General features: G+C 48.2%; 1 protein-coding gene across 1 annotated transcript in view; it reads right to left on the reverse strand.

Annotated features, from left to right (window-relative positions):
• Positions 1 to 1,672: 1,672 nt before the first annotated feature.
• The window catches only part of TRPM8 (transient receptor potential cation channel subfamily M member 8), a 50,118-nt gene continuing 37,496 nt past the window's right edge, over positions 1,673 to 14,294 (reverse strand). The window contains 4 exon segments of the mRNA XM_045559080.1: positions 1,673 to 1,883; positions 1,885 to 2,127; positions 11,216 to 11,393; positions 13,534 to 13,705. Of these exon segments, the coding sequence (XP_045415036.1) occupies positions 1,784 to 1,883; positions 1,885 to 2,127; positions 11,216 to 11,393; positions 13,534 to 13,705 (693 nt within the window). The 3' untranslated portion in view covers positions 1,673 to 1,783.

The following is a 14,294-nucleotide window of genomic DNA, read 5'->3' on the forward strand; positions in this document are numbered from 1 at the left end:
GCGCCACTCCTTTCTGCTGTGAACTGGGGGTGCGGAGGGGGAGGCCCTGTCAGAGGACCAGCACATCTCGCTTGTTCAGGTGCTACGTGGTGCGGCAGGTGGCAGAATAGGGCCACAGATACTTCCTAGGTGCAGGCCACTCTTCCTCATCCTCCACCCCACCCCCCTTCAGGGCGGGCCTGTGACTCGCTTTACCCAACAGAATGCAGCAGAAGCGATGTCACCTGACTTTCTGAACAAGGCCTCAGGGGCAGTGCAGGGTCTGCTCTTTGCAGGAATCCAGCCGCTCTGCGTGGAAACCCAAGCTGGGGGACACCGGGGCTCCCTACTGTCAGCCCAGCCAACGCCACACATGACAGTACATGCAGACGTCAGGACCAGATGGCCCGCGGCCCACCGGATGCTCCAAGGAGCAGAGGCCAGCCATCCCAGCCTAGCCCTGGACAAGGACGGGCCCTCCGACGGGCCACTTTACGACTTTCCTAGGCTTGGTAGGGTGACCAGCAGGCCCTGAAATTCAGGGAGTCCTAGGAGGCAGGGCCTTCAACTTCACCATCGGGATGGCCCTGGGTGAAAGGAAACAAGCTGGTCACCCTAACTGCATGTCTGGGACACGGGACTCTCAGGCCTAAGATGGGAAAGTTGGGGAAAACCAGGACAAGCTGGTCACCCTGGGCCCTAGGCACATGTGCCATCATGAGTCCCTTCCTTCATAAAAAAGTATTAAAAATATTTCATGGCTGAATTGGTATAAAAACAAATAGATTTATATATTTAAAGTTTCTCTTTGATCTAAAAGTTTTTTTCTTATGATTTTTAAAACAAATTAAAAGGTATTCGAGGGCCCTAAGGCCCCGCGTGCCGGGGCACTCACTGTGCCCGACGGAGCAGTCGGCCCCGTGGCTGCGCCCGCCCCACAGATGGCTCCCTTGGCCTGGGTCTGAGGCTGGGGGCAGGAGAAGGGGCCAGTGCCCCTTCTGTCTTTTCTTTTGTGTCCAAGCATCCAAGTGAATAAAAGCAGGCCTGTCCCTCCTTGCATGCCTCCCTGGGTCGAGGCATGCCTGTGGGCCAGAAAGACTGTCTGGCTTGGTGGCTGTGGGATCAGGTGTTACGAAACCCAAGCCTGCTGTGGGTTTCCGCAGGCCCAGGAGGACAGCCAGATGCCAGCTCCTGCCTTCACAGGGGACGGCAGAGCCAAGGGGGAGCCAAGGGTGACAGCTGCTCCCACAGCAGGGTGAGGAGAGTAGCTGGGTGGGGACCTGCCTGCACCCCCGAGTTTGCCAGGGCTCAGGAGGTAAGTGACCACATGAGAGAGAGAACAATCCGACACATGGGCAGTGGACTCCAGCCTTCCTGAAGGAGGTGGGTGGCCAACAGGGGCAGCATGCACAGTGTCCCCCCCTGACAGCTCCACCAGCTGGGAGTGCGTGAGTTCGAGGGGAAGTCTCACCTCTGGAGAGCAACTAATAGGCTGGTGAATGTATTGGACTGTACATTCCAATGTCTAAATTGGGATGATGTTTTATCAAGTAAAATAATTGTAAGATTTTCTATTTCCCTAAGAGCGACCAGAAAAGTCACAAACCCTGCTGGAGTCAGGGTTCAAGTTTGCCAGAGAATAAATATCACAGAAGCAATGAAAAGCGAAAACAAAGTCATGATTTGACCCTACACCACGAATCCGGCATGTTCAACACACTATTTACATTATTATTATGCTCGTCCAGAAGTGATTCCCCTTAGACCTACGGCACTTCCTCATCTACGCTTTCCCTCGAGCGAGTCATGGCTGGCCTGACGCCGCACCTCTGTCCAGGTACAGGTGTGAGCCGGGAAATACCGGTGAGAAGTTCCTCCCTGTTGAGATGGGACCGGGCCTCCCTCCGGGAGCTTAATCACCGCTGCGACCCCAAGCACAGATGGACAAACCACTCACAGCACACAGAAGACTCCGAGTTCCTCTCCTTGCAGCAGCACTTGAAACACTTCTTCACCACCATGTAGAAGTAGGCGAAGATGACGAAGGGGAAGGGGATGTTGAGACGGCTGCAGTACTCCTGCACCAGGAAGTACCTCTGGAACTTCCACACCTGGTCGTTGTTCTCCTGCACGGTGCCCACCGTGTAGCTGGCAAGAGGGGAGAGAAGGCCAAGGCTTAGCATTCCACGTGCCTCATCATTTAATTGCCAAACACAGACACATTGGCATTAAGCTATTTCTTAAGTCCACACCGAGGAGAAGAATCCATCCTGGCTGAAGGGCCAGGACAATTCCGCACCAGGCAATGTTTAGTTCATGCTGGGCCCAAAGTGTGTTTGGCTTTGGGTATGGTTTTTTTTTTAATCACCAAAAAAATGTTCAATGAACTTTAAAATTATTTTTAGTTCAAGATTTTTCAAAGATTATCTTTTTTCATTCATTGTTATTGTGTGAGATACAAAAAGCCCCAAGATGTTGACCCTCCTAGGAATGATGTGCCCCTCACACATGTTTAATTGTAGACAGTCTGGGAAAATAGTTTGTTTGCACTAATCAAGAGCCCTAAAAATGTTCATCCCTTTGACCCAGTGACTTTCCTTCTGGGAATTTAACCTAAGAATAAGGGAGATACACAGAAAAAAATATATAAATGGATATATACACGTGGCTATTGCCCACAACACTGTAGGTAACAGCCCCCCTACCCCAAGGGAAAGGAACAACCTGAACGTTTAACACTAAGAAAATTGTTGTGGTTAATCAATATGATTTCATTATGCAGCCATTAAAAATTATGTCCATGAATAATTTTTATACTTTGAGAAAATGCTTATATATGTGTTAAGTGAAAATAACTAGGCTCAAACTTGTACTTACAACATGGTCTCCCTACGCAAATCACAATTAACAGATCAACCCCGAGTGGTGGTCATCTCAGGCGCTCTTCATTCTGTTTTCCCTTTGCTGTCCAAGCCCTGTGCAATGACTGTGAATTACTTACATAATTATAAAAATATCTATTTTGTGTCCTACCCCAAAACTGATTATTTCAATGACTTTTCAGTTACAGATTAAACCAAAATTATAAAATAGGCTAACACTCATTATACAACAGACACTACTAAGCAGTCTGCTTAAATTAACTGGTTTAATCTACAAGCAACTCTGTGAGGTTAAGTCCTGTTACCATCTGCAGTTAGCAGACCAGGAAATTGAGGTGCAGCTGGGGTAAGCTGTCTGAGTCCCCCAACCAGGAAGTGTTGCAGCTGGGGTGTGGACCCCGCCACCTGGCCCAGCGTCCGTCGGCTTCACCGCGACACAGTACCACCTCACAGAGTGCCGCGCGAAAGGTTTTAAGCAATGTTCTATTTCAAAAGGATTTTATGGGACCACTTCCTAGCTTAGCGACCTAGATAACTACAGAGCACTTTACAATTTGTAAAGTTCAGACATCCAAAGACACTTTTATTGCTAATATCAAATCATGCCTTCAAGAGCCAAAGCAGCAGCAGTGAGCCATTTGAAATCTATACGCAAGCCCTGAATGGGAGAGCGTTTCGTTCTCCAAATTCCGGGTAATGTCTTCAGAGGCCAAACCTAAATGAAGAGAACAGGCAGAGAAACTGTTTACAGCTATTGTGAGACCTCATTCTTGCACCTTGGTACATTGCAGTCTAAAACTTAAATACCTTAAACTAAGAAAAGATCATATACCTACTCAAAACACTAGCCTTCACAGACAATGGTTATGGCTTTGCTTGTAAGTTTAGCTTTGCTTCTCTCGGTGTTTAACGGTGGATGGAATGCCTCTGGGGTCTACACCGCACGTCCTGGATTCTGAGGAAGGCAGACCTTTGTAGCAAGCGCCTCTCCGACAGGGAGAGGTCTCCAAAGGGAAGGGACCCATGCTTATTGAACATTTACTACACATAAGCTCCTACACTCGGCATGTAAAGTGGTTACTGACGGATCCTCACATCAATCTTGAATGGTGGATCTTTTCAGGAGACAAACAAGCAGGGCTGTGATGTGCTCCAGCGACGCGAGCTGAATGGAGCAGTCGCCCAGCGCTTCTTCCGAATTAGGTCAGGCTGCTCTGAGACTAATACCGCGCACCACTGTCCACCCTCCTGCCTGCAAAGGGGACGCACCCCTCCGCCACTGCCATGACACAGGACAACAGCACCCTAGGTGGATGAAGTCCAGAATAACTATCCCCATTCAAATTATTGTCCCTAGAAGTAACCTTTGACATATCTAGTCAAAGATGGATTTTACTCACTGCCCCAAAATCAAACATAAAAAAAGCAACTGTATCCATTTTAGTGCATCATATGTGGTTTTCTGAGGTTCTATCCAAAAAGAAGTAAGAAGTCCTATTGGAAGAAGGAATATTCAGGATTCTTAGAGCAGGGGGAAGGCAGGCGGGACTCCCTCCCTCCTGTCCTTGGAGAGCTCAGAGTGGACCGTAGCCGAGAAGGGTCACGGAGGAGGAGACTTGCACTGTGGGTGACCTGCTCACTCAGAGTCAGGGAAAAACGGCTCATAACTTCCAGATCATCTAGAATAGGGATTGGCCAACTGCCACTCAGGGGCCAAATCCAACCTCCCCCCTGTTTCTGTACAGCCCGCAAGCGAAGAATGGCTTTCACAAAGCAGAGAGGAGCGGATGGGTGCAGTTTCACAGGACGCCGCCTCTTTCGGCGCATCTGGCCAGACCAAAGCCCCTGGCTGACCCTCACGGAAAGTCTGTGTATAGGCCAGTACCCATCAGCAAGGCTTTGCATTTGTATCATTCTCTATTTCAAAGGGGTCTACCTCCTATGTCACCATTTCACGTGTTCTCAGGACAACTCTGTTGACGACGAGGACCCTCCAGCTAGAAAGGCAGCCCCCGCTGTACCTCAGGGCAAGGTGGATCCCGGAGCAGCATCCCTTTCCCAGACAAAGGGTAAAAATCCTCATGCACAGCCCAGGGGGCACAGGTGAGCTGGCTGAGAAGTGGACATTAATACCCACAAGCTGCTTTGCATATATAATGCTGAGGTTTATTTATACATTGAGGTCCACCTTCCCCGCATGACAGCAGCTTCCAAGATGTTCTTTTTCTCTCCAGTGAACTCCGGACTTAGCAAAATAGACATGAGGGCTCTCCAGGGGAGGCTCACAATTGAGCATTGCTTCAAACTGCTTTGCTAAAATAATTTTTATATTCTTTAGAGATTGTTTTCAAATTCTGTAGAGGAGAGACTGAACTCTGCAGAGAAGGGCTTTCTGGTGCCGGCACCAAAGCATCAGAGCGGCTTAGAGACCGTCTCTCAGGCCCAGGGTCTCACCTGCCCCAACTCAGATGGTTCCCCAAGCTCCCTGCCCACCACTGACCGCCTGGTGTCTTCCCTGGGAGAGTTCTGCAATTTTCCCCTCACCTCAACATCTCCAGTGACATCTGTGCCCTCAGAGTCCTGTCCCAGGCAAATGCCCAGCTGCCTGGAGACCTGCAGTGACAGCCGAGGGCCATCTCCTGAAACCAGCCAAGCACCCACAGTGGAGCGAGAGAGGAGGCGGGGGCACAAGCCCCCATGGAGGGACAAAACTCCAGAAATTCACTGAGATTGGAGATGTTACTAAGAAATAACAGACGTTCAGAATTCAGATAGCTTTGTACATAAATGAAATCCAGAAGTACGTTAAAAGAATAATATTCCGTGACCACAGACTAGAAGGATGACTAAATATTAAGAACACTTATATAATTCATCATTTGTATAATTCATCATAATACTAGATCAAAAGGAAAAATATCATTTCAATAGTTGCTAGAAAGTCTTCTGGCAACATTCAACATCCTTTTCTGATTAAGAAAAAAAAGAGAAGAAGAAAGGAGCTTAATAAACCAAAAACAGGAGGAACTGTCCATGACATGATAAAAAGAAAAGGAAAAAAAAGAGAATTCAGTAAGGAGACTTGTTCCAAAATAAATAGAGAAAAACTTAAAATCCTTCCTACATATCAAAAAGTAGTTATTGAAAAAAAACATAAGAGAAATAGTATCTCTCTCACAACCATTAATGGCTGGAAACAAATGAACAAGAAATCTGCCAGAACCATGTTAAACAAACCAGAAAATTTCACTGAAAAATTACATATATTTGAATAAATGGAGATTGCACCATTTTTTTCTGGATGGTAAGATGCCAACTTTCCCTACATGTTTCTATAAAGTTAACATCATCACAATAAAATTCACAAGACTTTTTTTTGGAAGAAGGAAGAGGAAAGGATTCACAAGATGAGCCTTGGGCTCCTCTGGCAGTTAAATCCGCAAGAAAAGCCAGGAAAGTTTCGAATAAGAATAATGAGGGGGGCTTGTACAACAGATGTTAAAATGATTTAAAAAAAAAAAAAAACCTTCAGTAATCAAAGCCATTTGGTAGTAAAAACTGAAACAGAAAGACCGATCAACAGAACAGAATGCAAAGTCTGCAAAAAATTCACAAACAAAAAGTCGACGCTAAAACAACGAAAGAATTTTACAATGAAATGCAATATAAGAAACTTGTCAGCTAGATTCCTATCCGGTGAACACCTCCTCCAAACTTTTCCCGGATTGCAGACACTTTCCTTTGTCACTCCTCCCCGCACGCCAGCAATATCTAGCCAGTACTGCTCTGTGGCCTTTGGTGACCCTGACTCTTTGTCTCTCCCGATGCCCCAGCGTGTATGTCTGACACATCCTGGTTCCCCTCTTACACTGCCACATCAAAAAAGCAGGGACAACGCCAATAGCAGGAGACAACCAGCTATTTCACTACACTGATTTTGGAAGCGATGATTCAAGTTAGTTCATTGCTAACAGAATAACACAATTAAGATTGTGCCATACACCTGAGTGAAGACCCATGTGCTCTCCCTTCACCTTTAGGAAAATGTCCAAAATCTTCAATATGCCATAAAAGACTCTCTAGAACCTAGCCTCCGCCTCCCTCTCCATCCTCCCCGGAAGCTGATCCTTGCCCAGACTGGCCTATCTCCCTGTCTCTCCCTCCCCCACCAGCGCTCCCGGTTCCAGGTGCAGGGTCCTGCGCAAACATCACCTCCATGCAGTGCCCACTGCAGTTCCTAAACTCACCTCCAACAGTGTCTCACAATTAATAGCTCCCTCCTCTGGAACCAGCCTGTCCCCACTGCTTACATTACACTCTATTATATTTAATATGTTTACATGTCAGCCCCTCCCTTAACAGCAGGAACTTAACCTCTCTCTGCCTGCAACTCCTTATTTGTGAAATGGTGGTAAGCCCACACCTGCACGAAAATGATTAATAAAGGATGTAGCACCCGTGAAGCACTGGTACCCGCACTCCGCATGGGAGAGCCCTGATGAACACTAGCTACTGTTGTCATTACAAATACCTGGTCTCTTCTTCTCATTCTTTTCACCCCACGTGGATAGCCTGCCTTGGACCGTTGGAGTGGCACCCAGTCTTTAGTTGGTACCAGGTGAGTCTTTTCTTCTTTCTACTTTTCTACATATTTGTAATAAACACATATTATTCCTAAGGTTCTAAAAAACTTATTCTTAGAAATTACTCTCCATCAGGACATATTTGATGAGTGCTTTTCATAACTGCGCCAGGAGAATGTATCTTCAGGACACAGAGCTTGCAAGCACCACAGCTGCTGTGACGATGACCTGGAGTCATTTACTGACTTTAAATTCACTTCATGCCTCTGATAAGCCACACAGGGCCTGGGATCGATAATTCTAATGTAGCATAATCGCAGATGTGCACAGCCATTTCCTCCCACTGTCGAATACCATCTAGAGAGCTCTGCTGCACTCCTTCAGAATTCCCACGGGTACATTCACACTGCAGTTAATAAGGTTGCCATTGTGTACGGTTAAGCTCTTAAATGAATATTTTGATGTGGTGCCAGGCAGGGGTCACAGCCCGGGGCCATCTGCTCACGGAGTAATCCCTGAACAACTACAACCACGATCAGAAATGTCAGAAATGTTCACCCGAGGATTTCACCCAAGAACCACAATGAGGTGTCCCCTGCTGCTCTCAAGCCCCCAGACAGGGATCGGCAAGGCAGAGGCCTGTGGCTCAAGCCAGGACTAATCCAGGAGACTCCCCATGGGAAGGGAGATCCCCAGGTTGTCACACTGTAGCCCCAAACGTGGCAACAGTGGGGTCTGCCGTGATGGCTCAGGCCCCGTGGGGAAGACACCTGAGCCGCTGGCCTTGCACCTCCTTAACCCAGGAACGACGGGTGGGGCTCCTGTCCTGTTCAGCTCCAGTTTCTGTCATTCCATGATCGGAAGGTAGGTCATGGATGACAAAAGTGGCAATGTCCTCATGACGGCTTCTGTGAACACCTCACAGCGCAAAGATTCCTCACTGAGACTCACTGAGTTAGCAGAACTCAAAGGTCATGGTGTCCAGGGCTGTCGTCGGCCTTTGTGTTGAATTCCTGTTTCCTACAGGAACTGCCCGGTGCAGGTAGACGGCTCATTGCTGCAGAGACCCAAAGCCATCCCGTTTCCTCCTCACCTCTGCTTCAAGCTTGGGGATCGGTCCCCTCTTCCTCCCTCTCATGGATCCACAAGGGCCCATTTCCTGCCCATCCTCTTTCCCAGCTCAGACACTGGGCCCCTCTGACGTTGGGATGTCACTTGGACAAATGACAGTCATGACATTGTCGCTGCCTGTGAGTCAGGCAGGCCCCTGGATTCCCGAGTCCCTCCCTGGCCACCAGTTAGGGGCAGTGAGGGAGAAGGCTGCATGTTCCCGCTCTAAGGCCACGGAACACTAGCAGCCACAGGAGCTTTGTGGCCCAGCACCCGGCACAGAGCAGATGTTGTAGGCTTACGTGGCGAATCCCTTGCTGGTCTGTTATTCAGCACTGACGCGTCTCAGAATACGATATGACACACCAGGAACTAAGCTCGTAACTGATAACTGAATAATGAACTAAACGTGGGTAAGAACCTGTTCTCTCCACTCATGGAACAAACCCATGAAATGCCAGATGCGGAAATTAAAGTCACAGTCTCCGTGCTCCAGAGTTTACTGTGCAAGAGCAGAGTGGCGCGGGGACTCCTGCACAAAGCCACCAGGCCATCAGGGGACACTCCGGCAAAGGACGATGTGTAGCTGTGCAAAGGGCAGGGACGCACCAGGCAGCAGAGGGTCGGGATGGAACAGGGAATCCAGAGAGAAGGAGCATGTGCAAAAGCATCAGCCGTGACAGGTGACCCTGTCCAAAGATGAACACGTGGGTACCTGCCAGGGGAAGGCGGCGGGGAGGAGCCTGGAGAGCCAGGTCACGGACGGCCTTGGGAAGCCGAGGAGCCTGAAATTTACCCTGAAAGCTGTGGGGAAATACTAAAACCCTTCCAGAATGTTAAGCAGAACAACGACATTTTAGAAACATCACCATGGCCACAGACCAGAGGAGGACTTCTCCGGACACTGGGAGACCAGATGGCTGCCCACTGCTCAGTCCCTTCGACGTATGACGTCCCAGAGCAATATGCCCCACCCAGCCCTGCCCAAAGGAGGCCAGTGACCCACAAAGGCAGGTGCCCTCATCTGCAGTCCCTGGGCACCCTGGAATCTCAAGGCTCTAGGTGACAACTGTCTTTTCCTTATTTTCTTTTCTAAATTATGAAAGAAATGTGTGATCATTGTAACAAGTGACATATACACTTGATTTTTTAAGTTCTTATTTTTTATTGCTAGAAAACACGATTATACCATAAAATTAGTCTGCAATTTGTTTTTTATATTTAAAAAAAACCACCCGTCCAAGTCACTAAACATAGATGTAATTTTGTCTTTTTAAAAGCTGCATCATTCTATAATATGGATACTACACACTTTATTCGACCAGTCCCCTATGACAGACATCAAACAATGGTCCGATGGATATCTTTGTGCATAGATCTATAGGATAGATTCCCAGATATGGGTGTTAGGTTAAAGGTCTGTATGTTGTTCTTTTAACAGCTATTTTCAACTACTTTGCAAAGAATGAAAGGCAATTCACGTTCCCAGCAGCAATGCCCACATCCCAGCATCCCAACGCCAGGGGCTCCCTTGGACCTTCCTTCACCTGATGGGCTCAAAACCAGCATCTCATTGTTTTAATCTGAATTTTCCTACCCACAAGGCTGAATCCCTTCTCATGGATTTATTGGCCATTTAAACTTTTCTTCTCTGGATCGCTTGCTCGTATTCTCTGACAATTTTTCAATGGAGTTGTCTTTCTCTTATAAATTTGCAGGAGTTCTTTTTATATTAGGAATTAAAAGCCTTTGTTCATCATAAGCATCAGAAACATTTCCCCAACCTATCATTTATCATTTGACTTCATTTGAGATATCTTTTACCCTAAAAAAGTGCTTTATGAAATCAAATGTGTTTATCTTATCAGCCATAGCTTCTGGATTTCTGCTTTTGACTAAAAAGTTCTCTTCTACCCCAAGGTTTAACAAATAATTTATTAAATTTGCATATTTGTTTGTTAATTGTCTGTCGGACTGTGCTGGGATTTGTGTACGTCAAATGACCATCTACCCTAAAGAAGCAGCGTGAAACTAAACTCCCTCTGAAACTACCACGTGGGACTGTTAGAAATCCTCCTAAGAAACATGGAGCAGAAATGAAAAACATCATTTTCCAAATATCTTAAGGAGAATTTCCCAAACAAACATTTTAGAGTCACCATATTCTTCTTCCCCAACCTTGTTGGACATGAGCCCCGAAAGGGAGTCACTCTTTGGACTCTGCTCTTTGTATTCTGATTTCAACTGAAAATTTTAAAACACCAACTAAGGACTGATTTGAAGTCCTAGAATCCATGCCACTGAACCCCATAAAAATCAAGGCATCTTAGAGGTGAGCTGAACTGCATTTTAGTCACCAGTCTGCAGAGACGGCTAAATGGATGCTACGTACACAGCCTGCATTCACTGGAGGTCGCCATAGCCGCTTGTCTTTGGTGTCAAGTAAACTTAATGCACAGCTATAGGGACACACGTATTTTTAATATGGTCCCTTTAAGGCCACCACCCCCTGCAGACCACCAGTCCCCTCCAGACCTCTAACATAAGTTCCTTGAGGGTGGACCTTGGCTGCTCTGCTCCCAGAGCCTCCAGCCCTGCCTGGTGCAGGGCCTGGCACCTGCACCAGGGGGACACCAGGTGGCCACGCGGCCAAGCACATACCCGAACATGGCGACCAGCAGGTTGACCAGCAGGATGTTGGTGGACAGCATGTAGATGCACACCAGCGGGATGGTGATCCACTCGGGGAACCGGGGCAGGTTCTGCTCGTCCAGCTCCACGCACAGTGGTTTGGACTCGTTCCCAGTGAAGGTGCAGTGGGAAAAGTCATACGTGGTCCCTGAGGACGTAGAAACCAAGAGGCAAAGTGAGGACCCTGTGGAGGGGCGAGGGCGATGGCACCCCTGGGGCCACAAGATGATGCTCACGGAGTGTCTTAGGCACTTTGTCCAAACACGGTACAAGCCTTAGAACCACCCATTCATCCACTCAACACGTATTTACTGAGCAGCTACTATGAACCAGGGACTTTACTAAGATTGAGATCAAAGGAAGAGCAAAGAAGACATGTTCTTTGCCTTCAGGAAGCTTCCAGCCTCTTTAGGTAGACAGATGATTGCCCACCTATTAACCACTCCAGTTTAAAGTTTTAGCTCATAAGAAGTGCTAAAAAGGATATGCACAAGGTCCTATGTGGGTGTAAACTGAGGCACCTCATTCAGGAATTGTTTTCCCAAGAAAGAAGGGTCTGTGGACTGAGAGTAGAGGACAAGCAGGAGCCAAGCACATGAACTAATGAGGAGGGTGGGTGCCCAGAGCACCCCAACAGAGGCAGTGGCATGTGCAAAGGCCCTGTGGTAGGAGCAGGGGAACATCCGTGGAAATGAGAGAATGAGATGTACAGGGACTAGACATGTCGTTTTTATGTTTATACTAAAAAAATGATGAGTAGCCGCTAGACTGTTTTAAACATAAGAACACTACATCAGATTTTCTTTATCAGAGGATAAAGGATCGCTCTGGCCGCAGCTCAGATCAGGAGCGGAGGGGACTGCCGGAGGTCAGGGCTAAGAGTCGGGCAGCCAGTGATGAGGACGGCTTGGGCAGGGTGGTGGCAGTGGGATGAGAGAAAGTAGCTGTAGTTCAAAAACATTTAGGAGATAAAACGAAACTAGCTGAGGAACTGGATATGGGGGCAACATCAGGGGGTCAAGGATGACACTGAGGCTTCTGACGTGCACACATGCATGAACGGCGGTGACAGACCCTCCCGCAGGGGCCGTGGAGGAGGTCTGTGTCTAGAAATCTAGAAAGGAGCACCAAGACTTTTCATCTGGACGTGCTGAGGTGCATCTGAGGCATCTCAGAGGAGAAGGCAGTGGATATAAGCGTGTGGCCTCTGGGACTGGCTCTGGGCCAGAGATCCTCATCTGAGCGTGTGCGGGAGGCTGTGCCTGCAGGCAAGGGGGTGAGGTGCCCTGCGGGCAAGGGGGTGCTATGCCAGTGTTGCCCAAGATGGAACTGAGAGGCAGCAAGGTGGAGTCGCCCCCCAAGGGTGCACAGCGCGTTGGTGGCTAACCTCCCTCTGAACCCCACCTGCCACTTCCCTTTAGATCCCTGGGTGCTGTGCCCCACTGGGGACTAAACCTACTGACATGGAGGGGTGTCATAAGGACAAGATGAACCCGCTTGCGTGAAATGGCACGCACGGCGTGCAGAGCGGGAACACTAAGCACAAGGCGCCTTCCCTCGCTGCGTGGAAAAAGAGCTGCTTCTCAGACCTTGGAAGAGCTTCAGCAGAAGGGGCCAGAGAGGCTGCACGAGGCCAGGGGGCTAACAGAGAAAAGGACGGGGACTGCAAAATGCAACCACAGGGGCAGGCACTGGATCAAGGAAGCCACCAGGACCATCGATTGTGGCAGGATAGGAAATGACAAGCCAAGGCTACTGTTGTTGGCATCCTGAAGATGCTCTAGCCAGTTCCTTCAAAACATGCCCAATTTGCATAAGCCCACACTTTCCCTGTGCAAGCTGGGTCTGTGCCACCATTAGCCTGCCTCCAAATCCGGCTGGCAGTGGGCTGATGCTGGAAGTCTAAATTCCAGGTTCCCATGTGAAGTTTTCAGCATTGCTCTTTTTGAAAGAAAGGGGTGCCCAGTGACTCTGTTATGTGGGAGAGCACAACTTGCAACACTCGTTTCTAAACTAGGGAGTCTTGCTGCTTTCAATTGCCACCTTGCTACTGAAAATAAGAGAAACACTATTTTTTAAAAGGTTTAAAAATTGAAATGTTGGGCACACGTGTGCAAGGCTGACATAAAATCTTGCTTAGGGCAAAAGGAAAGGTTTTGAGGGATTAGTTTTCAATCCACGGTGTTGGACCCAATCTCACGGGTGCCATCTGGGGGTCAGCCCTGGAGGTGGGTTCAGGAAGCAACTCCCTCCTCCCAGCTGTCTCCACTGGGCCGAATCAGGCTTACCATCCACGTCACTGGGCACCTGGCCGAACATGGCCAGGTAGGGCTCGTAGATGACCGAGCGGAATATCCACCTCCAGCGATGCTCGTTTTGCCTGAGGATCCCTTGCCTGGCCACACCAAAGGCCACCATCCACACCGCAAAGAGGAACAGGAAGAAGAACACGTCGATCAGCTGCCAAGAGAGGACATTAGGATGGAGTCAGGACTGGTCGCCTGGTCTACTCGGCCTGGCCATTCTCAGTGGGCCACGGAGAAGGGCAGGGGTTCCAGGGCCTGGACCATCTAAGTCACCCAGAGTTCACGTGCTGATTTGCAAAAATAGCCGTCATCATCTTCGGGTCTGGGGTCATCTATTTTCCAGAATTAAAACCAACCGATGCATTTTTGCTTACTGGTCTCCAGCCAGCTCAGCAACAGCAGAGTTCTGAGAGCCCGGCTCAAGAACAAAGGAGGGACCTAAGACTGGGAGGACCCTCTGTCTGTACACCTCATGACGTACCAGGTGCCCTACTCAGGTGGTGGATGCCCTGAAAGCCCTGGGTGGGCCACTACACAGTCTATATGTGTCACAGAACTGCACAGGCACCCTAGACATTTGCACACATAAAAAATTTTTTTAAATTAAGGGGAAAAATCCTGATACAACCTGAAAAAAAAATGTTCATATTCTTTAAATCTCTAAATTATTTTCATAGTTTTGTTTTTTTTTTTTTAGGGAAATAAAAATCATCCTATTAAACAAGAATGAAGAGTTTAACTTT

The sequence above is a fragment of the Lemur catta genome, chromosome 8 (genome assembly GCF_020740605.2).
Source record: "Lemur catta isolate mLemCat1 chromosome 8, mLemCat1.pri, whole genome shotgun sequence".
Lineage (NCBI taxonomy): Eukaryota > Metazoa > Chordata > Mammalia > Primates > Lemuridae > Lemur > Lemur catta.